At 58.8% G+C, this 11085-nt stretch overlaps 1 protein-coding gene across 1 annotated transcript in view; it reads left to right on the top strand.

Annotated features, from left to right (window-relative positions):
• Positions 1-11085, top strand: part of BRF1 (BRF1, RNA polymerase III transcription initiation factor 90 kDa subunit) — a 51062-nt gene that overhangs the window by 35250 nt on the left and 4727 nt on the right. The window contains exons 6-11 of the mRNA XM_010835228.1: positions 4174-4323; positions 5260-5353; positions 6129-6255; positions 6652-6691; positions 6779-6871; positions 10227-10496. Of these exons, the coding sequence (XP_010833530.1) occupies positions 4174-4323; positions 5260-5353; positions 6129-6255; positions 6652-6691; positions 6779-6871; positions 10227-10496 (774 nt within the window). The remainder of the gene's footprint in view (positions 1-4173; positions 4324-5259; positions 5354-6128; positions 6256-6651; positions 6692-6778; positions 6872-10226; positions 10497-11085) is intronic.

Genomic DNA, 11085 nt, shown 5'->3' with positions numbered 1-11085 from the left:
CAAGCCCCGGGAGTGGGGGCCGTGCCCCTATCAGGCCCGCCGCGCGCACAGCCTCGGCGCCTGTGCCGTCCGCTGGACCGCTGGGCGGTCCTGGGCAGGGGCAGGTGCGGGAGGGTCGAGAGGGGCCCCGCGACGACCCCACGGGCCGCCGTCCTGACCGTGCAGTGAGGCGCTGCCTCGCGGGGGGCCTCCAGCCCCTGGTGGTCGGTGATGTGGTGCAGCCCGTCAGCTGCGCTGGGTTCTCTCTGGGCCTCTGCAGAAAAGTCTCTCCGGCTGCTTGGTCCGTTTCTGAATCGGGTGGTTTTGTCATTCCTTAGACTTGCCCGTTCTCTGCCTGTTCTGGAGATATGCGGGCTTGTTGTTGCTCTTTACTTGCTCAGTCGTGTCCTACTCTTTGCGACCCCACGGACTGCAGCGCCCCAGGCTCTTCTGTCATGGGATTCTCCAGGAAAGAGCCCTGGAGCGGGTTGACATACCCTCCTCAAGGGGATCTTCCCGACCCAGGGATCGAACCCACGTCTCCTGCATTGCAGACGGACTCTTTGACCTCAGAGCCACAAGAGAAGTCCGTGATTTGCAAATACGTTCTCTCGTTTTGTACGTTGCATTTTTCACTCTTTTAACGGTTTCCGTTGCTTCACGGAGGGTCTTAGGTTTGTCCCAGTCCTGTTTCTGTCTGTTTTCTCTTTTGCTGTCATGGTCAGGAAGTCGTCTGCATTCCAACATCATGCTCGTCCTCTCTTTTCTTCCAGGAGACTGACGGTTTCATGTCCTACGGTTAGATCTTTAATCCGTTTGGAGCTGATACTTGTATGTGATGTGTGAGGTGGAGGTCCACCTTTTTTCTGTTGTTTATGGGTATCTGATTTTCCCAGCACCATTCGTTGAAGACATGACCCTGCCCCCATTGTGCAGTCTTGACATCCTCATCAGAGGCTCTGTGGCACTGCTCCTGTGTATCTGTCTTTGTACCAGCACCATACTGTTTTCCGTTTTATCTTCTGAAATTCTTTCCTGGTGAAGGTAACATTTGTTTTTTCATTACCTTATTACTGCTTTTTACCTATATTTTTTATTTAGAAGAAGTATTTCCATTTCCCATTTTCAGTCCTCTTTGCAGCATTTATATGGTCTGTTGTCGTTGCTGTTTTTCCACACCAGTTGGCAGAAGGGAGCTTAGTTTCCCAACCAGGGATTGAACCCTGCATCCCCCTGAGTTGGAAGTACGTAGTCTTAACAACTGGACCACCAAGGAAGTCTCTGGGGGGTTTAAAATTAACTTTCTTTTAAATTTAATACTGTTAAGGAACAAAGTATCATTAATTTACAGTATTGTGTGACTCGGGTATACAGCTGCATGAGTCAGTTTTATATACGTATATACCCACTCCAGTACTCTTGTCTGGCAAATCCCACGGACGGAGGAGTCTGTTAGGCTGCAGTACATGGGGTCGCTAGGAGTCGGACACGACTGAGCGACTTCACTTTCACGCATTGGAGAAGGAAATGGCAACCCACTCCAGTGTTCTTGCCTGGAGAATCCCAGGGATGGCAGAGCCTAGTGGGCTGCCATCTATGGGGTCACACAGAGTCGGACACAACTGAAGCGACTTAGCAGCAGCAGCAGCAGGGAGTTTCTTTACTACACGGTCAGTTTTTAAAACTTTTCTGCAGACTTTGGGAAAGGATGAGCGCTCTTTATCGGCGTTGACTTTAGGAGTCAGCTGTTGCGCTGAACCCGTGGTGGCTCCGGTTTCCCGTTTGGTGTTTCCCCCACTAGCCATGCTGTCGAATTGAGAGACTTGTGTTAAAAATCCTACATCACTGTGGTTATGTTAAAGTCTTACATCAAGTGTGGAAATGTCTGTTTCTAGCAGTTTTTGCTTTATTTAGTACTTTCTGAGTCCGTGTGTCTTACAGGTGTGTGACTGTCCTGTGTCCTTTAAGATGTTGGGTCCTTTCCCTCATAACACCCTCGCCCTGGCCCGCGCACCTCCCTTGCCTTGGGTCCTGTGTTGCTGTGCCCTTCACAGCTGCCCTTCTCCTCCTGGTGACCCTGCTTCAGGGGCCCAGAATGGCCTTTTGATCTTGACCTTTTGCATTACTTGTAGCTGCCTCTTATGAACACTGCATCCTGGATTTAGCGTTTTTGTCCAAGCCCACTAGGGAATTTCTGGAGTAGGAAATGGCAACCCACTCCAGTATTATTGCTTGGAAAATCCCATGGACAGAGGAGCCTGGTGGACTACAGTCCATTGGGCCACAGAAAGCCGGACACGAACGAGCGTCTGAGCACTAGGGAATTTAGCTTCTGTCATGTGATCTATACTTGAGGCTTCTCATTTTCTCCCAGCTTTTCTTCTTTTCCCTACATTAAATGCCCCAGCCACTTCACACCTACCCCAGGCTGCTGGCATATTTGTCTTGAATTTTCCCAGTACTTTTAGGCTTACGGTTTTCTATTTTAGGAATAATCAGTGTCAAAGTTGTACTCAAATCAAGATAAGATCTTTTAATATGCATGTAATTTAATCCTCAGTTCTGATATGTTTTGTTTTATTAAAAAATATTTACAAATGTTAGTAGTTATACTTCTAAGATATATGTTTTTTTCCCATAATCAAATCACCCCCAAAACTCCAAACCAACATACCCACAGTGGAAGTGGGTGAAGCTCCAGACTGCCTAGACCCCGTGACTCTGCCATGCTGCTTGCACAGTGTCTTTTGAAGGGGTTAAGTGGTCGTAGCTGCCTGCTGTCAGCCTAAACCAGCCAGCTCTCTCATCAGCAAAGGAAGTGTACTTGGGAGTGGCAGAGGACAAGCTGTGGCCAGCTGGCCGTGGGTGGGTCCTACAGGCAGTGGAGGGGAACCTCACTGGGCAGACAGGAGGAGGAGGTTGGGCGCTTTGAGGGTCTGTTGAGGACGGCGAGGGCCGGGGGGCGGCTGCTTCCCCTTGGCCGGGCTCCCTTCCTCGTCGCAGGGACAGCGCCTCCCTGCCCCGGGTGTACAGCAAGCATGGGGGAGGCATGTGCGGAAGAGCGCCCCTGCGGGGCTCCGCCTTGTCCCCTGCGGCTCCCCTGCTTGTTTGCTCGCTCTGCTGCGCTGCTGGCTGCACTGTTGGCTGTCGGGATCGGCTGGAGGTGCCGCCCCTGCCAGTCTTGCCGTCAGAGCAGAGAGGGCCTGCCTGGATCCCGTGGGCCTTACGGGACCCGGGCTGCTTCCAGGCGGCCAGTCTGCGTCCTCAGAAGCCTTCCCCGGTCCTTTCCGCGAGCCACGGCTGACAGGGTGGAAGAGCTGCCTGTAGGATCTCGGGGCCACCCGGGGCCAGAGCCGCCCCCAGGGCCCTCACAGACGCAGCCGAGCCCAGGAGGACGGTGCTGGGTACTGGTCAGGGCCGGGGTCTCTGCCGCCGCTGCTTGCGCTGCTGTCGGACACGTGAGGGGAGCCGATCAGCCCCTTCTCTGCTGGGCCTCCCTCCTGGAGCCTGCTCCTCAGGCCTCCACCATGCCCCGAGAAGCACAGCCTTGCTTGATGATTGTGTCCAAAGGAGGTCTCAGCCCAGGACTCGGTCACAGAACCCCGGATGGTTTCCTCATTATCTGTGGCAGGCCTGACAGCTAGCCAGGTTTGTTGCTCAGCTGGTTCTGTTCGCTCTGTGACGCTTGGAGCCCAGAGCGGCGCGGGGAAGGTGCTGGTAAGCACAGAGAGGGCGCGCGTACGGTGGCTCCCATCCCGCCCAGCCAGGCTGGCCTCCCTTAGCAAGAGGGAGACATTCACTGAAGAGGTGCACACACACTCTTAAAGACGAGAAGGCAGAAGGCCTAAGCTGCTGCTCCACAAGAGCAAATGCAGAAAATGAATGTGTAAGAATTTGCTCAGCCTCCCTGGAAATCCGCAGAATGCCCACAAAGCAGCCCATGGGCCTGTGTGCTTCTGCCGGGGCTTGAGCAGCGAGCACGCAGGCCTGGCCCCACCTCACGTGGCAGGGTACGCCCGTCCTGCCCACCAGCTGCAGTGTCCTCAGCTGCTCCTGAGGCTGCCTGTCCCGGGGGCTCATGTCAGGGAAAAGGGGCCCCGGGAGCTTGTGCGGCAGACGGGCGAGAGAGGCCCCATCTGGGGGGCAGAGGGGCGCGTCTCCCCAGGGCCACGCTGAGGTGCGTGTCTTCCGCAGACCCCTGCCTGTACATCCCACGCTTTGCCCATCTGCTGGAGTTCGGCGAAAAGAACCATGAGGTGTCCATGACGGCCCTGAGGCTGCTGCAGAGGATGAAGAGGGACTGGATGCACACGGGCCGCCGCCCCTCGGGGCTCTGCGGGGCAGGTATCGGCGTGCGGGGTGGGGCTGGCTGGGCCCACGGCGTGTGCGAGTGTGGTCTGTGCTCACCCTTCAGCGGGCCGGGCTGCTGCAGGTGGATTCTCCCCAGAGCTGCCTCGCAGCTACCCCTGCCTGGTCCTAACCCAGCCCTCAAGGGCTCTGTCTGCTCCCTGTTGGCCTCCTCGGCCTTGGGGAGCGGGCAGGACCCTCAAGCCAAGGGGACTCCAGGCTTCCCAGCCTTGACCCGAGGCCTGACTGGAGGTGCAGCCGTGCTGAGTCGTTGCTGCAGCGCCCCGCTCCCTTCCGGGCGCTCCCTGTTCCCCTCAGGACTGTGGTCTGGGCTCCCCTCTGGTTGGCAGGTGCCCACAGACGACCCTCCTGCTGTTCCCGACACCCTGGGACCTGGAGCCACCCACCGGCCCTCACTCTCCCTCCCAGCCCCACAGGGTCAGTGTTGCTCAGGGGCATGTCCGGTTCCGAGCCTGCAGCCCAGAGCCAGGTCTTTCCTCGGGGGAGCCGGTTGTGGTCACCATGTGCAGCATACCGGCGCCCACTCTGTCTCTCCTCGAGGTTCCCATGCAAGTCAGCTCAGCGCACACGTTTGCTTTGAGAGGTTACACAAAATCCTCAAAGTGTATTTTAATTGTTACGTTTAAGAAAGGAGACTGTGATGCAGCATCTTCTGTGTTTTTAAGACTGTTGTGTAGTCGCCTGCAGCGCATCGAGCCCTCCTGGGCGTTCTCACAGGCACGGGCCTGCAGCACCTCCCGCAGGAGGAGAGCAAGTTGGTGCCACCCCGGCTCCCGGAGCCCCCATAGTGGGGACTGCCCAGGGACGCTCCTGGTGTTGGCGGAGCCCCCGCGGTGGGTCACGGCCATCTGCCCAGGGACGCTCCTGGGGTCACTGGGTTGTCCCCTTTCTGAATTCCGTGTTTCTCCCCAGCGCTTCTGGTTGCAGCCAGAATGCATGATTTCCGGAGAACCGTCAAGGAGGTCATCAGCGTGGTCAAGGTGTGCGAGTCCACTCTGCGCAAGAGGTGGGTGGTTCTGGGCCCACCTGGGGTCCTGGCAGCCCCCTCGGCAGCGTCTCTGTCCACGTGGCAGCCCCTTTCTTCCACCTGGGGTTGAGGGGGCCAGTGGCTTGTGAGGTTGCCGACTCACAGGTCAGGAATTGGTGCTGAGAGCGGCCGTGCCCGTCTCCTGGCCAGCGCAGCCAGCGTGACCTGCAGAGGCGTCCGCTGTCCCTTCCTGGAGCAGCCAGGGAGCTGCTTCTTGGGCAGTGAGTTCCCAGGGTCATTGCGGCTGCTCCGGCCGGAGCGCCACTCAGCCTGGGGTGAGCGAGTCGCTGGCACGCTCATCACTGCAGCCCGCTCGCCCCGAGTTGGGAGCCCCGATGGCTGTGCTTCAGCTGAGACGGTGTTCTACGGCCGCTTTCAAAGCAGAGGGAGTTCTGTTTGCTTATTTGACCTCTAGTTCTCTTTATAGATTCTCCTATTAAACACTTGGACGTGGGAAACGGGCAAGAATTGATCATGGTTGGACTCACTGCCACGCAGGAGCCCTGTGTGCAGTGACGGCCTGGGACTGGGGGCCTCCTTCCCGGGGTCTCCCTGGGGGCCCTGCCCTTGGCTCCCAGGGAAGCCAGCCTTCACAGTCAGCAGGACCGAGAGGCTGCTGGGCCCCGTCTGCACAGCTGCGTGTGTGCAGGCGCCGGGCTGGGGGCCCATGACCCCCGAGGGGTGTTTCATTAACTGGGTGCTGGTTAATATGCTGCTCGGGGGTGCCAGATTCCCTTTCTTCCCTGTGCTTCAGGCTCACGGAGTTTGAAGACACGCCCACCAGTCAGCTGACCGTGGACGAGTTTATGAAGATTGACTTGGAGGAGGAGTGTGACCCCCCGTCCTACACAGCTGGGCAGAGGAAGCTGCGGCTGAAGCAGGTGGGCCCTGCGCACGGCCTCTGTCCTCGCCGCTCCGCTCTTCCTTTGAGACAGTGGCTTCGTTACGAAGACTGACGAGGGCGTGCGTCCGTGCAGAGCCCCGGGAGAGGCGGATGGGGCGCTGAAACCAGTCGAGGGGTGGTGGCGGGGTGGGCTGCACCGGGCACAACCCCTCCTGGGCCCCAGGTCCACTCATCTGTGCATGGGGTCTCCCCAGGCCACCCAGGTGCTCCAGCACCGGTTCTCAGGAAGCTTCCTTCCTGCAGGGCCCAGCGTGTGTCTGGCCTGAAGCTGCATCCCTCCTGTCGGGGTGGGGCCTTGCCCGGGGCCGAGGGGCCTGCGGTGCCTGCGGCCTGGTCTAACCCGTCACTAAACGCTCGTGCCCTTCCTTTCCAGCTTGAACAAGTCCTGTCGAAACAGCTGGAGGCCGTGGAAGGTAACCGCCCGTCTCCCTGAACAGAGGCTGCAGGGCCTTACAGGACGGAGTTCATGATCACTTTTTGCTTTTAACTTATTGCTTCAGGTGAAATAACCACCTACCAGGATGCCATTGAGATTGAGCTAGAAAACAGTCGGCCCAAGGCCAAGGGAGCGCTCGCCAGCCTGACGAAAGATGGTGAGTCCCGCCGTGTCTGCAGCTGCCCCTCAGTCTGCCTGCGCCTGGCCCCTCCCACTGCCAGCCTCCCCCCAGCCCGGGGTCACGCTGGCCTGGGTGCCCTGCAGCCAGCCTCAGTGCCCCCAGGACACCTGGGCCACCCTGTCCGCGGCATGAACACCGCGCGCCTCGTGCCACTTCCGACGGTGCTGTCTCTCTGGCGGTTTCCTGTGCTGTCTGCTCGTGTCTGCTGTGCCTTGTCCTCGTTTTCCGGGCTCGTTACTGATTTCCCACTGAGGCAGCTCTTGCGCTGATTCGTGCACCCTGCAACCTCTCTGCTCTGTGCCGGCGACTGCCGCCCTCGGTTCTGACCTCTGCAGCGTCTCCCCCTGAGGTTGCCAGCCTGCCACTTTCCTCCAGCGGTGGGGGTGGGCCCCATACTCGTGCCGCCTGGTGCCGGGGTGCTTTGCTGGCGCTGTCCCTCCTTGGCACCACCGTGTTGTGGCCACAGGTCCGTTGGTTGGAGATGCCTGCGGTGCTTGGGGAACAGGCCCCCTGGGCTCCATCCACCAGGGCTGGGCTCCGTGTCCTATGGGGTGTCCCCCCGTCCACGCTGTCAGCTGTGTGACCCTCCCACAGGCAGAGGTGGTCTCGGCCGAGGCCAGCTGGTTTTCGGTGCTGGGCGCCCCCATGGGCCTGCGTGCACGCCTGGTGGTCTCTGCCCTGGCACCCTGCCTCCCCGCCCCCAGCCCGTGTCCCCCTCTGGACACAGTGGGGCTCTGCTCTCCGGCCCAGCCTGGACCTCTCTCCCCACGAGGGCCCGGCTCCCCTGTGTCTGCTCACGCGCCTTTCACAAGGCGCTCCCTGGGCCTCGGGAAGCGTGTGTTCTGTCCGCGGGTTTTCTTCACGTGGTCTCTGGAGGCCTCTGATTCTGGGCCAGCACCTGCTTGCAGCCACGCAGCCACAGGGCTGGGCTCGCTCTCCCTGCTTGCGCTTACCAAGTGCTGTTGAGGGACCGCCGGTCTGCCCCAGGTCCAGCTTCTCATGGCTGCTCCTGACCAGAGCATCGGGGACATGTCCTCCTCCGTGCCCGCCGCTGGTTACTGGGACTGTCTCCACGTCCTACCCCACCCTTGCTCCTGGTCTGCCTTCCTGGGTGTGGACTCGTTCCTCTGACCCCTGGCTTCCAAGCGGCTCCGCCCTGTTGCAGGATGGCCGGCCTGGGGGGAACCGCAGCTCCGCAGCGAGGAGAGGAGGCCGGGTGCTGGGGGACCGGTGGGGGAGGAAGGGCTGCATACACCGTCGAGTCCATCCCTCCAGAGGCCACACTACGTGTGTGCCGGGCCCTGAGCTCTGAAGGCCCTGAGGCGGCCGAGTGGGTGGCCAGTGTCCCAGCTCTGCCGGCCGCCCCACGGGCTGCTGACGATACAGGCGGTGGCAGGTCGGGCTTCCAGGCAAGGGGCCGCGAGGGCGCCCAGGCTAGCGTGCAGCTGCCTCCCGCGGCTGGAAGTTAGTCGTGTCTAGAATTTTCTGTGAGCGGGATCGTTTCTTCTCTGGCTTTTTCACTCAGTGCTGTTACTCTGAGAGGTCCATCGCCTGTCAGTCCTTGCTGGGGCAGGGGTCCCAAGCGTCCGGTCCTGAGTGGAAGTCAGTTCAGTCTCTCAATCCTGTCCAGCTCTTTGTGACCCTGTGGATTGCAGCACGCCAGGCCTCCCTGTCCATCACCAACTACTCCCAGAGCCTGCCCAAACTCACGTGCATTGAGTCGGGGATGCCATCCAGCCATCTCATCTGTCGTCTCCTTCTCCTCCTGCCTTCAATCTTTCCCAGCATCAGGGTCTTTTCAAAAGAGTTGGTTCTTTGCAACAAGGGGCTAAAGAATTGGAGTTTCATCTTCAGCATCAGTCCTTCCAATGAATATTCAGGACTGATTTCCTTTAGGATGGACTGGTTGGATCTCCTTCAAGTCCAAGGGACTCTCAAGAGTCTTCTCCAACACCACAGTTCAAAAGCATCGATTGTTCAGCTCTTAGCTTTCTTTATGGTCCAACTCTCACATCCATACATGACTCCTGGAAAAACCATAGCCTTGACTAGGCAGACCTCTGTTGGCAAACTAATGTCTCTGCTTTTTTAATATGCTGTCTAGGTTGGTCATAGCTTTTCTTCCAAGGAGCAAGCATCTTTTAATTTCATGGCTGTAGTCACTATCTGCAGTGATTTTGGAGCCCCCCAAAAATGAAGCCTCTGTTTCCATTGTTTCCCCATCTGTTTGCCATGAAGTGATGGGACCAAATGCCATGATCTTAAGTTGTCTGAATGTTGAGTTTTAAGCCAACATTTTCATTCTCCTCTTTCACTTTCATCAGGAGGCTCTTTAGTTCCTCTTCGCTTTCTGCCATAAAGGTGGTGTCATTTGCGTATCTGAGGTTATTGATATTTCTCCCGGCAGTCTTGATTCCAGTTTGCGCTTCATCCAGCCCAGCGTTTCTCATGATGTACTGTGCGCATGAGCTAAATAAGCAGGGTGACAATATACAGCCTTGATGTACTCCTTCACCTATTTGGAAGCAGTCTGTTGTTCCATGTCCAGTTCTAACTGTTGTTTCTTGACCTGCATTCAGATTTCTCAGGAGGCAGGTCAGGTGGTCTGGTACCCCGTCTCTTTAAGAGTTTTCCGCAGTCTGTTGTGATCCACACAAAGGATCCGGGTCATTTGCAGTCTTGGACAGTTGCGTGTAAACCACTGTGAACACTCACGTCAGTCTTTGCTTGCTTTTCTCGAGGGTAAATGTGGGGGAGTGGCGTTGCTGGGTCAGGGAGACGTGGTCGGGTGGTTCAGAAGCTGCTTCCCGACGCACAGCCCCAGGTGCGTGGCATCGGCCCTTGCGCTGTGGCCATGGCCGCAGGCGCCTGTCGTGATGGTGACGTGCCTGTGACCGCCCGCGACGCCTCTGCTGGTCTCTGCTTGCATCGTTCGCCCAGCTGTGACGGGGCTGTGTTTTCAGAGGTGTTCATACATTCCAGAGGCAAGTCCTTGTCAAACATGTGATTTGCAGATGAGTCTGCAGCTTGTCTTTTTGTCTTCCTAAACAGTGTCTTTCAAAGTAGAGTTCCCATCTTTGATGAAATCTGATTTATCGATGCTGGAGTCAGCATTTCTTCCTATCTCCCATCTTTTCTCAGAAACATTTATACTCGCAGCTGTTAGGTTCGTGTCTGATGTAAGTTGGCTTTGGCGTTGCGTGTGTGGTGTGGGCGCCCTGGGGCCAGGCCCGCCGTTGGGAATGTGTGCGGCTGTGTGGAAACGCTCTTCCCCGGGCGGCACTCTGGCCTCCTGCCTGGTTGACGGGGGGCATGTGCACTTGTGTCCTAGGCTCCGTTGAGGACTCCACGTCTAGCTTGTGCGGGGAGGAGGACACCGAGGACGAGGAGCTGGAGGCCGCAGCCAGCCACCTGAATAAGGACTTCTACCAGGAGCTGCTCGGAGGCAGTGTCCCTGGCAGCTCAGAGGCGGCAGGGGTCCCCGAGGGGGGCAGGAGGCCCCCGGCGCTGGAGTCCCTGCTCGGACCTCTGCCCACAGCGGCCAGCCTGGGCATCTCGGACTCCATCCGAGAGTGCATCTCCTCCCCGAGCCACGAGCCCAGTGAGTGCTGGGGGTTGGGGGGCGGGCAAGGGCGTTCCCATCTGGGTCATGGCCCCGCCCCCCGCCGTGGGAGCTGCTGCGGGGCAGCCTTGTGTGAGGGCGGGTTCGGGAGGGGCTGTGCTGACAGCTGGGTGCCCGGAGCACTTGCAGTGTCTCCGCGGCCCTCCTGCACTGGCCTGGGCCCGCAGTGTGGTGGGCTGTGGCCAGTCTCCTTCCTGCCCCTCAGTGCAGGAAGCCAAAGCCATGTGTCACAGGGGGCCCACTGGGGCAGACTGGCACCCCTGCCTGTCCCCTGCGTCGGCCTGGTGGGGAGGTGTCGGTCAAGGGCAGCCTCTCCACTGGACAGATGGGTACTGCTTGCTGGGCTCTGGTGCCCGCGGGGCCCTCCCCATGAGGAAGGCAGGCCTGGGTCCCTTGTGTCTCATGCAAGCATGACCTCCTCTCCCTGGGCACCGAGGGCTCAGCCTCTGTGTGAGGAGACCTCACGAGCGGGACGCTGCCCGATGCCCCCATTGTGCCCTGTGGGTGCCCCTGCCCTGGGAGTGGATGGGGGCCTGACGCAGACCTGGCCCGCCTGCTGGGCACTAGC

Source organism: Bison bison, unplaced genomic scaffold, assembly GCF_000754665.1.
Source record: "Bison bison bison isolate TAMUID 2011002044 unplaced genomic scaffold, Bison_UMD1.0 scf7180017845494, whole genome shotgun sequence".
Classification (NCBI taxonomy): Eukaryota; Metazoa; Chordata; class Mammalia; order Artiodactyla; family Bovidae; genus Bison; species Bison bison.
Note: the sequence above shows the minus strand (reverse complement) of the source record. Positions and strands in the feature narration are given on the sequence as shown.